The 17071-nt window shown below is 44.0% G+C and overlaps 1 protein-coding gene across 2 annotated transcripts in view; it reads left to right on the forward strand.

Moving 5' to 3' along the window:
• Window positions 1-17071, forward strand: part of ARHGEF28 (Rho guanine nucleotide exchange factor 28) — a 283146-nt gene that overhangs the window by 41378 nt on the left and 224697 nt on the right. For both annotated transcript variants that reach the window (XM_084801808.1, XM_084801809.1), the window contains exon 2: window positions 14457-14500. In XM_084801808.1, the coding sequence (XP_084657934.1) occupies window positions 14457-14500 (44 nt within the window). The remainder of the gene's footprint in view (window positions 1-14456; window positions 14501-17071) is intronic.

Genomic DNA, 17071 nt, shown 5'->3' on the forward strand with positions numbered 1-17071 from the left:
CCTCTTTCCCCTCTCTCACACGGCCGGCATTGCCTCTCGGACAGGAATCATCACGGCATCTCCCGTGTCCACTACACAACGGGCACTCAGGAGACATCTGTTGAGCACGTGAGTGGCCATAGCATCCTCAGTGCTTGTCTATTCCTTTAAATCATTATTGACCTATTTCACATGTGCATAACGCTTCCTTTCAAATACATTGAAAGGTACTGAAAGGGAGCATGCTTGTTTTTATTATTTTATTATGCAGTATAATTCACAGCCATAACAAATAACTGCTCAATTAGAAAAGAGTCATATGTCTAAGGCTAAATCTCAATGCTTTGAGTCCTTGCTGGGAGGTCAGTCCTAAACATTAAACATTGCTCTTAGAATATCCTCAGTGTTCGTATATTGTGTGTTTTAGGGTCTAAGAAATGGATATTGCCATTAGCAGTTCCATTTAAAGGATTTATCAGTTTTTTTATGAGTGAGGGAAAATATGTATCCCTATAATGATGATACAGAGTTTGGGTGGGGATAAGAAGTCAGAAGTACAGAGAAGAGCCTTGGGGGAGGCGTGGCTGTCTCCCCAGAGCGCTCAGCACTGTTTATTTCTGGGACCTCACACCTGAGTAAATGCTCATGTAAGTAGCAGGGGATAGCCCACGAGTCTGTCCCCCAACTCTTCTCTGTGCTCCACTATGCTGTCTCTCCAAGGTCTTCAGCACTGTTTGGGTCAGTGTTGTAGAAATACAACGTGAGCTAAGGTCTTACCCCACTAGAAGCCCTTCTGTGGTTTCCTGCTGCCTCTCAAGGGGATTTTCAACCAAAAGAATGTAAGTGTTCTCTTGGACCTCACCATCTTAATTTAAGGAATTCCACAGGAGAAACTGGTTTCATGCTTCAGCTGTTACTTTGGTTTTGATCATAAATAACACTCCTTATTTGTTTTACATATAGTACTGCCTCAGTGGATTTGAGCATCTTTTACTATTTCAAAAAAAATTTTTTTACAGTCTTTAAAAAAAAATCAATTTATGTGCATGATGTTTTTGTTTGTTTGTTTTTTGCCTGCATACATGTCTGTTTACCACACGTGTGCTTTTTGCCCACTGAGGTCAGAAGAGGATATCCGATCTCCTTGTTGTGAGCTGCCATGTGGATTCAGGGAACTAACCCTGGGTCTCCTGGAAGAGCAGAAAATGCTGAGCCCTGGCCAGCCCTCAGCCTCCTTCTCAATGCATGAAGCTTTGGTGTCACACAAAATGGTTAGACAAAATGTAGTAAGCGGTAAAGAGAGTCTACTAATGTTTTAAGTAATGACAAGAAACAGCACAGGGAAATCCAAGAGAGAGAGAGAGAGAGAGAGAGAGAGAGAGAGAGAGAGAGAGAGAGAGAGAGAGAGAGAGAGAGTAAACTGATTTGGATGCCTAAGCTCTGGTGGGATTGTTTTACCCAGAATTTTTACTGGGACAATATCACATTCCCATTCAGTTCTCAGAGACAATAGGAGGTCCCTTGTGTGTGCTGTTCAGCTTCTCCCCGGGCTGGAAGCTTACAAAACTATACTATTAATATCTTAGCCGGTGGCTGGAGAGATGGCTCAGATGTCTGAGTTCAGTTCCCAGCACCCATGTCAGATGGCTCTCAAGTACGGGCAGCTCCAGCTTCAGGGGATCTGATGCCGCTTGCTGGCCCCCACAGGCACTGCACCCAGTCTCTCTCTCTCTCTCTCTCTCTCTCTCTCTCTCTCTCTCTCTCTCTCTCTCCTTCCCTCTCTTTCTCTTGTCTCTCCCTCTCTCTCTCTCCCTCTCTCTCTCCCCCCTCTCCCTTTCCCAGTTTCCCTCCCTCTCTCTCCCTCTCCCCCTCTCTCTCCCTGTTTCCCTCCCTCTCTCTCCCCCTCCCTTTCCCCCTCCCCCTCTCCCTCCCTCCCTCTCCTTTTTCCTCTCTGTCCCCCTCTCCCCCTCTCCCTTCCCCCCTCTCTCTCTCCCTTTCCCCCTCCCCCTCTCTCCCTCCCTCCCTCTCTCCTTTATAAAGTCTCCAGGGGCTCAAGAGATGGCTCAGCATTTAAGAGCAATGTTTTCTCTTCCAGAGGACCCAGGTTTGCTTCCTAGCACCCCACAACCTCTATAACTCTGGGCCCAGGGGGATTTTTTTTTTACCCCCTCTTCTGGCCTCTTTGCACACTAGGTACATATATGGTGCACTACATGCATGCATGAAAACACTCATGCATATGAAGTAAACTAAGTACATATTAAGTAATAAAGCTAAGAAAGAACTCAAGCACAGTAGGCATTGACACATGTTATCAACCTTATCCGGGCTTTTTCATCTTAACTTCCGCGAATCAGCATGTGTTTTTTCATGTCTATGCTGTGCCAATTCATCACCTGTATAAGTTCCAATGCCCACTACCATGTAAGCCATTGAATGGTAATAAAACCTCAGCTGTGGTTTTCCCCTTTTATAATAATAATTATCTTCCTATATCTGCATCTTAACCTCTGTCTTTAACTCCGAGTGTGTCCCCATTTGAATGGCATTTTTCTTTTTACAAAATGTTGTATATGGAATTGTATTGTCTGGCCACCTTTTGGGGTTGGCTTTTATTGCTCAATGTGTCTTTCTGAAGTTTTAAAAGACTTGTTTCTATTATTACTACTGAGTGCGTGTCTGTGTGTAGGTATTCGCACATAAGTGCAGGCGTTTATGGAGGCAGGAGGCACCTCATCCTCCTGGAGCTGGAGTTAGAGGCAGCTGTGAGCTGCCTGACGTGAGTTCTGGAAACTGAGTCCAGGTTCCCTGGGAGAGCAAATGCTCTCCCTTGCTAAGTCATCTCACTTCGTGAAGTCTTATCCGTGCCATTGTGTGTGTCACTGTTTTTCTCCTTTGTAGTGGTAAATAGTGTGTGCTTGTTCTTTGCATCTGTGGGTAGGTATTGGCCAGGACCTCCCGTGCACACCTAAATTGGAGGATGTCCACGTGTTATGAGATGGCGTTGTATTAGCATATAGCCTGTGGACTCCTCCCATATATTTGAGCTCATCTCTAGATTATTTATAACTTCTAATAGCCTGTCAGCATTAGGCAAGTAATACTGTACTGTTTGAGGAAATAATGATGAGGGGGGAAAAAACTTGTACAGATTTAGTTTAGAGCTGGGAGTGGTGGCGCACGCCTTTAATCCCAGCACTCGGGAAGCAGAGGCACTCAGATTGCTTTGAGTTCGAGACCAGCCTGGTCTACAAAGCAAGTCCAGGATGACCAAGATAACATAGAGGAAACCCTGTCTCAAAAAACAAAACAAAACAAAACAAAAACAAAACAAAACAAAACACCCAAACAGATTTTATTTAGATACAGCCAACTGCGTAGCCTATCTGTGCTCAGTAGGGTGCAGGGATACAGAAGCCAAGACTGAGGTGGCCCACTGTGCGCTTCTGTGGCATGGGCATCTCTGTTCTGGAGCTGTTGAAGGGCTTCTGGGACCATCTAGTTCGAGGCTGTTTGGAGAAGCCATTAGTGCAGATCCTGGTGGCGGTTTGTGCTTGTGTCTTTTAGCCATCCCCTCAATGCTCCCCATAGTGTCTGTGTCATTTCATCGGGTTTCTCTATCCTCTCCAGAGCATGCGCTCTTTTTTGTTTTAGCCCGTGTTGAATGGCAGGTGCTGGCCTCACCGTGGTTTGAATTTGCACGTCCCTAATGGCTAATGATGTTGAGCATCTTGCCAGTGTGTTTATTGCCATCTGTGTACTCTCTGCATTGAAATACTAATCCCTGTCCTCTGGGTATTTGCCAGTGAGACTGCTTGAAAGTTCCTTGTCAGGTATGTATTTGGCAAATATTTTCCCCTAGCGTATGCTACGCCCTTTCAGTCTCCTAACACAAGCTTTCACAAAGCAAGAAAATAATCTTGGTAGAATATATTCATATTTTTTTTCTGGTTCTAATGGTCCACTGAGAACCCAATGTAAGTTTTAGACTCTGGCCAGTAAAGTACATAGAAACAACATTGTACATTTACTTTCATGTGCTTTCTTGGCTCTATAAATTTCATTCATAGACCACATTATTTTAAACTTATGGCTTAGTTAACATATTAATTTCTAGAAATTCCACATTTGGCCCCAGAAAAAATATTCTTTCTTTTCAGTGAGGTAAAAAAAAATGGGGGAGGCCCTCTATGTAGCTTGTAAAATGAGGGAGGCAGGCAAGCATCGGAGGAAGACTTTGTATCTGATTTAACTCACACTCCCTTCCTCAGGAACGTGGCGTTTGTCTTCTCGTTGTCTAGGCTGGTGTTTTATGTTTTTTTGTAGACAGAACAGTTAAAATAAATAAAACCCACCGAATCCAGACTTCCAGAAACCAGCAAATGAATGGGCTTTGAGCATCCCTGCCTGTCAGTTCAGTTTCAGTGTGGGACCTTGTGTGATTTGTTTGTGTTCTGGCTCTCACTTTCTAAAACGGAAATGAGATATTGGAAATGAGTCCCATGTCCAGTTTGATAGAATCGTTAGCTATGCTCAGACAGGGAGCCGTCAGAATCAGGACCTTCACTGAACTTAATGAGGCATTGTATTTCCCATGAGGGGAAAGCAGAGGAAAACCTGGGATATACACCTGCTGGGCAAACAATAACACGTAATAGGTATCATAGGTCCTATCCAAGAACCCTTCCCCCTTATATCCTCCTCGTATGTATGTATGTGTGTATGCATGTATGTGTGTATGTATGTACGTACGTATGTATGTATGTATGTGTGTGTATGTATGTATGTATGCATGTATGCATGTATGTATGTGTGTATGCATGTATGTGTGTATGTGTATATGCATGTATGTGTGTATGTATGTATGTGTGTATGTGTGTATGTATGTATGTGTGTATGTATGTGTGTGTGTATGTGTGTATGTATGTGTATATGATGTATGTATACGTATGTATGTGTGTATGTATGTATGTATGCATGTATGTATGTATTCTCTGTGCATGCCTGCTTATGCATGAGAGTAGGGGAGGCCAGTGGTTGATGATGTGGTGATCTTTTTCTATTATTCTGCTTATATTTTTGAGACAGGGTCTTTCATTGATTCTGCTAGATAATCTGGTCAGAAAGCCCTAGGGATCCTCCTGCCTGTACCCGACCCTGTAGGAGTTCCAGGCACACACTGCTGCTCCTGGCTTTATTGCTGGAGATTTGTACTCAGGTCCCCTTGCTTGTGGGCCAGGCCCTTTACCCAATAAGCCATCTCCTCAGCCCCCCATAGCTCCACTGTGTCTGCCACAGGCATGGTGGGTGACTTAGGGATGGATTCTGTATAGATACATGCTGTTCCCTCTGGCTTCAACCTCCCAAACTCCGTCTCTGCATCAAGCCGGCTGTCATGCTGACCTCTTTCTCTCAGAGGACTCCCTTATCTCTTCATGCTGGCTTCACGCCCTCGTCTTCTGCCAGTCACCAGTCGCATTTCTGAAGAAGAGATAAATCTGTTTTTTAGGATCCCAAGTGTGGGATCGGAACAATCTTGTGAGAGAACAGATGAGATTAATCCATTCACCAGAAGACCAACCACCTTGTGCGGGAGCTTGATTGTTGCCAGCTGAAAAGATCCCGTGAACAGACTCTGGGAGGAGATATAGAAATGAGCTGAAAGCTCACTCACTTTGGAGACTTCGGATAGTTTTGGCTGTTCAATGCACCACTTCGAGATGCTCGTAGAGAGAATTGTTCGAGGGAAGGCTTGGGGGCTCCAGCTCCTGCTGAGGCTCTGGGTTCTGGTTACTCCAGGTTCTAGCAGAAAAAATCCTGCTGTTTACACCAGGAGAATTACTCCTTGGAACTGATATCCTTACGGTTTTGTCATTGTGTTCCTTAATCCTTGTTTCCTATTTGTTTTGGTTAGTCAGGTTATAAGTGACATACGCTCAGTTAATAAGTTGTAATAAAATATATTGGTAAAGAAAACTGAGCCTACACATTTCCGACACCTTCCTGTTCCATCCTGTCATTCGGACCAGGCTGTGAGCACCTTGACAGCCGTAGTATCCTGTATTTGTGTGTCCTACCCAAGACAGCCTACAGAGTGCATTATGCGGAGCCCACAGCAATGAGTTGACTCTGAACACTAAAGAGGAACTTTGGAGAAGTTCTTGCTAAGGAGAGAATGGAAGTGTTGAAAGGTTGCTCAGGATGCCCAGATGACAGCTGAGCAGTGTGTTGACTGTAAACAGTACACCGAAAAAGACTCCCAGACTCAGTAAAAGTTCAGTAGATTTGGGGGAAAAAAAAGCTTTTTAAGGCCTTAATCACTTTGTCTATGTGCAAATATATCCTGAGAAATACAAATGAGTGTGACAGGCTTGGCAGAACATTCTGTTAGCAGCCAGCCAGCTCAAGCTCCTCTTTGTACGTTATAAACATCCTCTAATTTGGGCTGCACTATTTCAGACCAACTGGCTCTCTTCTTCCCCACCTCCAACCACCCCCATTAGTTTGCATTAATGAGATCCTATTGAAGAATTACTGTACTGTTTTCCTTTCTTAGTCTTCGGACCCGACCCCAGTGAGTTCATGAAGCAATCTAGCTTTCCTCTTACATCTGTGAGGCATGCATGACTCAAAAAGGTCATTCTAGTGAGAGACAGGTTTATACAGTCATCACTGTCTGTTCAGTGGTAGCTTTATGCCCAGAGGTTCCCTCCTTACGCATTTCCATTGTGCTTGCATCAAAGGCTGTCTCTGAGACTTGACACTCACAGCCTGGAGTGTTCTGCTCTTCCCTTCTCCACTAGCATCACAGTTGAGTTGGGTACCACCAGCTCTGCTGGTTGCTGTGGGATCTTGTGCAAGCTGTCATTTTTAATTTTTAACTTTGTGTTAACCCAGAGAGTGATCAGAGAGTGAATTCTCTCCCTCCCTCCCTCCCTCCCTCCCTCCCTCCCTCCCTCTCCCCCCCCTCTCTGTGCACATGCATGCATGTGTATGTGTATGTGTGGGCCTATGTGTCTGTGTGGGATCAAGGATGGTTCGTGTATATTTCTACCAAAAGTGATTCATTTCACACACAAAACCTGTGTTTCCATATTTAATATTCAAAGTATATATCTGTCTTTTGGTTAGATACAGTAACTTTCATTCTTTTTGCACTAAAGTTATGATGTTTGAAGCTGCTTTCTTACGACTTTTCCGTGTCACTTGCCAGTGGGTCTGTGCTACATTCTCATTGATAAATTACTTCCTATATAAAACTGAAACAGTTCCCCAAAGATCTTTTTCACAACTTTATAAAAAGTTTATGCCTTAAAAGCCTTTTGGGTTTTGAGTGATTGAGTGATTTATTTATTTATTTTTTGGTTTTTCGAGACAGAGTTTTTCTGTGTAGCCTTGGCTGTCCTGGGCTCACTTTGTAGACCAGGCTGGCCTCGAACTCACAGCGATCCGCCTGCCTCTGCCTCACGAGTGCTGGGATTATAGGCGTGTGCCAGCCACCATGACCGGCTTAACTGATTTATGTTTTATTTACACCACTTGCAAATCACAGTGAGATGAAAACACATAAAGTAACGAAAGCCTGTTGCTCTGCAGAGGTGTAAGAGCCTGACTGGAAAGAAGGGGCAGGGGTGGAGCAGAGAGGCCGCCCCTCGCCCGGCGCTTAATTTTGTAAGTTTAGTGTAGAATAATTTCATGTTTAAGCTTTTGTTTCCCACACACTCTTCTTCAGGCTGCCATGGTTATAGAATATTTAGCAGAGCGTGTGCTATGTCATTTGCTTTCTTAGTGTAGGTACTAATACTTATAGCGGTAAGTTGCTGTGGGCTTTGTAAGAGGCATGTAAGACATTAATTCTTAGCATCTTCAAACATGAAATTAAAGATCCGGCTCTGTGGGGCAGGATGTTGCAGGCCTGCAATCCCAGCAGCTGGGAGGCAGAGGTGGGTGATCTTTGTGAGTTTGAGGGCAGTCTGGTCTATATCGCTAGCTCCCTATATAGCAGGGTTAAGTGGTGAAACTGTCACAAACAAACAAACAAACAAACAAACAAGCAATACTCCCATCCCAAGAAATCCTCACACCCAGACAATAAGTCACGATTCTACACCCATGACTATCTCATTCGGAGGTACAAGAGTTAGAAGCCTCAAATTTCATAAAGTGAGGAATGGATTTTTTTTCCTTGCAAGTTGAATGTTATATTTACTTTCCTTCCCAACTTTACAAATTTAGCTTACTTAAAATTGTTTTAATATTTTTCTTTAGAGTTAACTGGCCATCAAAAAAATTTTGATATTAGATATTTGGTGTAATGCTAGCCTATTTCGGTATCTTATTCGTAAGATTTGTTTCCCTTTTTGGAGACAACCTTAAGAAAAATGTTATGGACTACAGTCCAAAAAGCCTTTGGTATCTATGAGATTTGTGGAAATATTTTGGCATTTACTTTCCCAAAAACTGTTTTTAGAAAATGCGGTCTGACTTTTTTTTTTTTAAGCATTTGAACCATGTAGAAGTTACGGGAGGGAGTCCGGCCTTGGGAACAGAGCAGAAGTCTGAGTGTGTCATTTATACAAGGAGATGCTAAGGGACAAGGCAGCTACAACCGGCCTGGCAAAATACAAACTCGCTTGATTATTGAACTTGGTGTAGAAGGAGATCCAGCGTAATTTAGCCAGGAAGAGGAGGACTCAGAGCTCCTTCTCATGAAAGAGGAGTTCCTCTGGGGAAAACCCAAAAGGGAACAAAAATTTACATATATTATCCAGCTTGAAGGTTGACAGTTGTATTAGGTGGATCACAAGTTTTTTGTCTTCAAATTGCTCTCATTACAACTAATTTAATACATCCCAACAGGAGTTTTAGAAGAATTTAGAGTGAGGCTGGGGGTCTTTCTTATTTCTACCAGATCTTATGTGGTGTCTGCAGCTATGAAACACTTTAAAGCCAGTTTCAGGACTAGAGAGACGATTTCGTGGGTCAAGCACTAGCTGCTCAAGCAAGAGGACCGTGAGTTCGAATCCCCAGAACGCACGTAAGCCTAGAGCTCCCTGAGGAAGAGGAGAGGAAACTCCAGAAGCCTTCCTGTCAGCTGGTCCGGCATATGCAGTGAAAACAAATACCAGGAGATCCTGTCTTAAGCGAGGTGGAAGGTGGAGGCCAACACCCAAAGTTGTCCTCTGACCTCCCTATGTGCGTCGTGTGTGTGTGTGTGTGTGTGTGTGTGTGTGTGTGCGCGCGCGAGCGCGCGTGTGTGTGTGTGAGCCTTGGTTGCAGGGTTGCTCTGCAGATGTATTGGTTGGGACCAAGATCCACAACTCTGCATTTTGATTGGTTGTGGCTTTCTGTAATAGTCTCCGTCTGTTACAGAGAGAAGTTTCCTTGGTAAGGGGTGAGGACTACAGCTATCTTTGTGTGTTAGGAAACATATTTAGCATGTAGCTGGGAATTATAGTGGTTTAGTAAAGTGGCAGCTGTAGGTTCTCTTCCAAGACTCATGACTTCACAATAGGGTTATATAGGCAAGCTTCCGGTTTGGTCTCTGTCTTACAGGAATAAGGTTGAGGGTGGTAGAGGAGGATACCGGAAGCCCCGCCTCTGGCCCCTGCACACCCACACACACATGTGCTTGTGTTCCTACATCCCCAGAACCAAAACAAACAAACACCTTTGTTAGAGCCACTGCCTTATTTATTTACTTGCAAAGGAAGTAATTTGCATTCAGACTATATGGTCTATGTTTATTTTCATATATATGTATATGTACATATACATATATATATATATATATATATATATATATATATATATATATATATGAAACATTTACAAACGTATTCTATGAAAGCCACAGAGGTCCTTGTGCTCATGGGTAAGCACTGGGGAAACCAGGAATGTTAAACACACAGGGTTGTCACTTCAAAGGGAGGGATGCACAGCCAGTTTTACACCCAGAAGGCTGGGACCAGAGGTGGCTAATAGGCCGATGACCTTCTGCCCCCAAGACCCTTATCATACGCTTGCTTTTCTTAGTCCATCTATAGAACACATCATTATGGAAGATGTCACCTGTGTTTTGCAAAGAGTTTCTATGTAGTCATGTCTCAGGCTAGTTTTTTTTTTTTTTTTGCATATGGATTGGATTAGTTATTCCTTGGAAGTTTTTTTTTCACTAAATTATGCTGTGCTTAGATATGCCTAAAGTAAATTATTCAGGGATCAGATGTTCGAAGTTTGAACCAACACCAGCTACTTAGTCACGATGGACAGGACTTCCTTCTTATCTTTTGAGGATCGACACTCTGCTGGCCATACTGGTTGTGGACCCCTTTCCCCCGCCCCACCCCCGCCAGTATTCTTTAAGCATTTCATATGTATATACAATGTATTTTGACCATAACCGCACCTACTCTCTTCTCTCCCCATCCCCCCTTGGACACTTCATTTTTGGTATATTTTATTAACAAACAAAACCCAGCCAGAGGCTGTGATGTGTGCCTCTAATCAAGGCACTTATGAGGCTGAATTCAAGGCCAGCCTGAGCTTATATCTAAGACTCTGCCTCAAAAAAAAAAAAAAAATCAAGGACTGGGAGTATAGCTTGCCCAGAATGCCCAAAGCTTTGTGTTTGATCCCTGTTTTTAAAAAAAATCTGGAACATATAAGCTGAGTTATAAAAAACACCCATTTAAAAATATTTTCTTTACTTTTTGAGATTACATTATGATTACATCATTTCCTCCTTTCCTTCCTCCTCCTTGCTCTCAAATTTGTGGCCTTTTTTTTTCTGTTAAATATTAAATTTTGTTACATATGTATTTTTATATACATATATGTTTCTAAGTACATAAATGCAACCTGCTCAGTCTGTATACTGCTGCTTGGTTTTGGTTTGTTTGTTTGTTTGTTTCATGAAGGGTCCCCCTATGTAGCCCTGGTTGTCCTAGAACTTACTGTGTAGAGCAGGCTGTTCTGGAACTGACAGAAATCCTCCTGCCTCTGCCTTACGGAGCGCCGGCATCAAATGCGTGTGCTGCCACTCCTGGCTTGTGTATATACAACTTGTATGAATGTTTTCATGCCTGAATATTTGAAATTACAGGACTGGTTGTTGAGCTCCTGTCAGGGGGAGACTATTTCTCCTGGCCACGGCATTCCTTAGCTGCCTTTAGTTCTTTGTGTCGGGGAAACACCTCTGTGGGAAAACCTTTGCCCATTTCATGTAATTGAACAGTCTGGAACAGTTTTACTCATGAAGATACATGTTTTAGGTTTTTTTCTTTATTGTTTATTCCTGCAATTTAAATCATCACATCAGGGCTGGCGAGATGGCTCAGTGGTTAAGAGCACTGACTGTTGTTCCAGGGGTTCTGAGTTCAATTCCCAGCAACTACATGGTGGCTCACAGCCATCTATAATGTGATCTGATGCCCTCTTCTGGCCTGCAGGGGTACATGCAGACTGTATACATAATAAATGTTTTAAAAAATCATCACATTGCTACAATACTGCTTTGTTGTTGTATGGGATGACTTATGGCCTGAGTGTGAACACCGCAAGATGAAGGGCTGCTGTTGTCCTGCTGCACAGCAGACAGGATGCGGGTCAGGGTCAATGCTAGTGCACATGAAGTCAGCGTTCAAAGTTGAATTCCTGATAGTTTGGAGTTCGGGCAGGTGGTGGTGGTGTGTGCCTTTAATCCCAGCACTCGGGAGGCAGAGGCAGGCAGGGCTGCATAGAGAAACCCTGACGCAAGAAAACAGAAAGAAAAAAAGAAGAGAAGATAGTTTGGAGGTTGGAGTTCCTCCATTTGTCTGGGCTCTTGAGTTTCACATTATTTCATTATTATAATTTTTTAATAGGAAGTGACAGTGACAAACAGAAGGACAGGAGCCCACAAATGGGACTGTTCTCTTATAGCCCTTGGGGTGTTTCTTTTCCAGACTCTGGAAGGCACTGGTCTAGTTTGGGAAGTTAGACTTGTTGGATCTGGATTGTCATCCAGGAGCACGTCCGGTGGCTTCTTGTGAGCTTGCACAGCACCCGGATGTCAGCTCCTTGGCTTGCCCTCCACCACAAGGGTTGTCCTTCTGGATGACTCACGTGACTTGTGACCTGAGAGGCTCCTGTGCTAGACTGTGTCTGAAGGATTGGAACACTTAATCTAGAACTTTTCATCATCTTCCTTGCCAAGCGCATCCTCTGGGGATTGGTACACTAAATGTCACCATTCAGATGTCACCAAGAGCCTGCCTTCCTAGAGCGCCCCCCCCCATGCCCCCAGAGTTGTACAGTGGGACAGAAGCCCAAAGCCCAGAGCCAGGCGAAGAGAACCTAGCTTTGGCAGTGGGGAGAGGTGCTGTTTCGGGGTGGCAGAAGGCGGTGATGAGGTTCCTTGCTGTCCCGTTCAGAAGTTCCACGTGACCCATTCTGTACTTTGTGCAACTTTTAGCTGTCTATGTTCAGCTGAACCCCCCTGGGGGGGGCTGGGCCATTTTCCCTCCCCTTTGGTGTCACCATGAGCCACAGTGGATGGTCAGTGAATAGTGGTGGGCCTTTGATTTTTTTTTAACCAGAAAGCCAGCTTCTAGGTGCTATTTTGAGACTGTTTTTACTCTCAATTATGGCTGTGTGTTAAAAGTAAAATGTACTCGTGTGTGTGTGTGTGTGTGTGTGTGTGTGTGTGTGTGTGTGTACACACACGTGTGCAGCTTGGGAGTGTTAAGAACATTATTAGGCCGGGCGTGGTGGCGCACGCCTTTAATCCCAGCACTCGGGAGGCAGAGGTAGGCGGATCGCTGTGAGTTCGAGGCCAGCCTGGTCTACAAAGTGAGTCCAGGACGGCCAAGGCTACACAGAGAGACCCTGTCTCGAAAAACCAAAAAAAAAAAAAAAAAAAAAAAAAAAAAAAGAACATTATTATTCTTCATTACCACTGCCCATTGCAGGACAGTTTTCATTGTGCCAAACCTCACATCTGGCATCTATTAAAGTCCATTAAACAAAACAGTCTCCCCTCTCTGCTCTCGGAAACCACCCCGTTGACTCTCGCTCTCCCATTTTACTGGAAACACAGGGCATTGCTCTGGCTGGCTGGCTCATTTCACTGCGGACATAGCGCCGAGATCCATCCTGGCCGAGGCATGTGTTCCTTCCTTTCTCAGGTGGAATGGCATTCCATTGTATGTACGTGCCACATTTCATTTGTCCACGTGTCTGTTTGTAGATGACCCCCCCCCCCTCCCCGGGCTCTATTTGGAAAGAGATGCGCCCAGGCAGATGGAGGTTTGTGCAACTGGCAGAGAAGCCGGTTAGCTTGCTGGTGGGCTGTGTGTCCACTGAGACCATGTGGCTGGGACCTTTGGCCTCAGTGTCTTTCTTATACCCTCTGTGTTATCTGGGCAAAGTAGATTATGACTTTGTAGGAGCCTGTGAGAGAGTGGTGAGTCACACCCAAGCTTTCCTGATGTATGTTGCCTCTCTGTAGCTTTTGGAACTACTGCTAATTCTGTGTCAGTCAGTGGAGTGTCCGAAAGGTTGGAATTTTCTTATGTATGGGGACTAATCTGAAAGAACAGAGGTGAGTATACACACACACACACACACACACACACACACACACACACACACACATGTATGTATATACACACACACATATATATGTATCTATGTATGCATGTGTATATATATATGTATATATATATATATACATAATGTATGCCATCACACATGCATAATTTGAACTTTTCTTTCAAGTTCCTTTTGTTTTGCCTCAGGTACATGTTGTATGTAACTTACTGTGCCCTTTTGTTGTGGTAAAATACTTATGAGGTCTGTCATTTGGACCATTTTGAGTATGTGATCCGGCTGCACTTAACTCCTGCTTCTGTCTCTATGAATTTAACTATTTAGGTACCTCGTGCGAGTGGGATGAGTTTTTCTTTCCTTGATTGGCTTCTTAGCGCAAAGTCTTTCGCGCTGTCATACGTGGAAGAGCATCATCACTGAGCATGCCGTTGCACACGTCTGCCGCACTTTGGTTGGCACAGTGTTCCACGGCCACTGGGTGCTAGGGTTGCTCTCCCACTTTGGCTGCTGTGTGTAGGACTGCTACGTCCATCCTGAGTCCGTTTTCAGTTCTTCCGGGTATATACGTAGAGTTCAAATTACTGAGTCACGTGCTTAAGTTTTTGAGGGGCTGGCATCCCATTTTCTTGGGGAGAATGGTTTTATGTAAGGTGATGCCTGGTTTCTATATTCCTTTTGAAGGGGATGTTGGGAGTGGACTCGGCCTTGGTGCACACGAGGCAAGCACTCGGCCACTGGTCCACACTCTCATCCTCCTTCACTCCTTTTGTATATCTGTAGTGTTCTTAACGACTGCACTCCTTCCTCCTTGATGTGTGGGCCCTCAGAGGGCGCCGAGGGCTGGTGACAGGCTTCCCACCCTAATGATCGGCTTGTCTCTGTTACAGATGCCGGAGCCATGGAGTTGAGCTGCAGTGAAGTCCCACTTTACGTAAGTGCCCAAGCACTGGGCTTTCGGTCCAAGTGGCCCTTTCCTAACTTGGAACCTTGTGAGTGAAGTGGGCGGGTCGTGTTTCACTTACCATGGAGTGGAGGCTTTTTATAAACACCTGGAACATTGCTGTCTAAGTCATGTGTTTTTGTATAGCCTTTCAAATGGCCTGGGTCCTGTTTAGGAAACCTAGGCCTTAATTATCTTTTGTTCAGCATTTTTTGAAAGGCTTTATGATTTGCAGCTCATTCAGTTTACTTTTATGAGTGATTTTTGGACACTTTATTTTGTGGTGATTTTCTGATACTAATGAAAAGTGATTTTCTGTGTGCAGTTTTTGGAGGTATGCTTTGTTTGTTTGTTTGTTTGTTTGTGTTTTGTTTTGGGGGTATGCCTTGCTAGTAATGGTAACTTTGAACATGAAGTAAGAGTTTAGAGAGCAAATATAAGGCTTATGTGGAAATGGCAGACAGAGGACACAAGGTTTCCACATGTCTAGGGTTTGCTTTGGAGAATAGTTAAAGTGCAGTATGAACCAATTGTTGCCTCACAAAATGGCACACGGCAGCCTCCGCTTGGCCTCTTTCCTCAGAGATGGGCCCAGGCAGAAAGTATGGGTGTTTGCATGGCTGAAACTGAGGTTTAGAACAGAACATTAAGGAGCCAGAACAAATTTAGGCAGGAACCTTAGTTAATAAAAATATTAGTATATTCATCTACTACCTATACCTCACTACTGAGCTAGCACACCCTCCCATGTCCTCTGGGTTCTCACCTGCTTCCACACACACTGCACAGACTGCGGGAGTTCCTGAAAGAAGACACAGCAGTACGATAAAAGGTTTTCTGAATAATAAAAAAGCTGCCTTCTGAGTTACTCCAGGGGCTGTAGTTTTCTCTCCAGATTGTGACTTGCAGGTTATAAAATGTCCCCTGGGCCTTGCCATAATTAAAGATTAAAAAAAACAAAACAAGGGGCTGGAGAGATGGCTCAGAGGTTAAGAACATTCTCTGCTCTTCCGGAGGTCCTGAGTTCAATTCCCAGCAACCACATGGTGGCTCACAACCATCTATAATGAGATCTGGTGCCCTCTTCTGGTGTGCAGATGTACATGCAGGCAGAACACTGTATATATAATAAATAAATCTTTAAACACAAAACAAAACAAAACTGCCCAGCTTCATTGCTCCTGTCCTGGTGTCCTTCTATTCTCTGCACTGATTACATCCTATTTCCTCTTTCCCCCAGACAAATCCCCAATCTGAATCATGTTATTTAAAAAAAAAAAATCACAGAATTTTGTACTTGTCATCCTCGTGTTGTAGCTACTTTGAACATAGACATACTGGCCAGGACAGAGTAGGAGAAGAGCTAATACACTTGTCTGAGGGACAAGATATTATAATGACCCGAATAAGCATTCAAATGTGCTGATTAAAACAAAAGAAAATGCCAAGTAGCGTTAAGAAAATAAGTCACAACCTCACTTTATGTAGTTGTTGCATTGGAATAGAACTGTATCATCAGTTCTCAGGTGTAACCCCGCCTCCTTTTGTTTCTGAACCTCTGTCCTGGCCCTCACTCTGTCCCGGTGGAGTCTGTCCCTGCGTATCTGTCATCTTGGTCACAGCAGTTCGTACTGTTGTCATTACACGGTATGAAATAATTATTTCAAAATGATTTCACTATGAGTCAGCATTAAAAGGCAAAGCTGTCGGGTAAACAGAAAGATCTGCGAGATGAGCAATAAAATCGGTGTAAATATTGATTATAGAAGAATTCATTTGGTGACTATGTAATTCTATATAATGAGACATGACATCTGTAGTGAAGTAAAAATGCATATTATAACTGACGTTATCCTACATGAGATGAGATGCATTGACTATATTTACCATGGCCGACTCCTCAGAGCTCTTTGTATAGCTACATATCTATGCTGAGTCCTGCCCTTTTTACTTAACATTTTGTGTCAAAATCATAGCAGACAAATGTAAGCCATTCGGGGCTACTCGGTCTCAATCATTCAGAAGCCAGTAGCATGTATTACAGTGGAATCTATTTTTATTTATTATTATTTATTTATTTATTTTTGGTTTTTTGAGACTGTTTCTCTATGTAGCCTTGGCTGTCCTGGACTCGCTTTGTAGACCAGGCTGGCCTCGAACTCACAGCGATCTGCCTCCTCTGCCTCCCAAGTGCTGTGATTAAAGGCATGCGCCACCACACCTGGCTGGAATCTAGTCTTTTTTTTTTTTTTTTTTTTTGGTTTTTCGAGACAGGGTTTCTCTGTGTAGCCTTGGCCATCCTGGACTCACTTTGTAGACCAGGCTGGCCTCGAACTCACAGCGATCCGCCTGCCTCTGCCTCCTGAGTGCTGGGATTAAAGGCGTGCGCCACCACCACCCGGCTTGGAATCTAGTCTTAAACCAAGCCCCACCATGGGCAAAAGTACATGTGGTCCAGATACAGGACCTGTGCTGCAGTTTGTCCTGGTGTCCCGTGGGAGCGGCTCCTCACTAGTCTTAATCATCAGATGTTGCTAGTGCAGCTATCATAAGTGTTCAGGG

This window comes from Acomys minous, assembly GCF_964271855.1.
Source record: "Acomys minous genome assembly, chromosome: 11".
Classification (NCBI taxonomy): Eukaryota; Metazoa; Chordata; class Mammalia; order Rodentia; family Muridae; genus Acomys; species Acomys minous.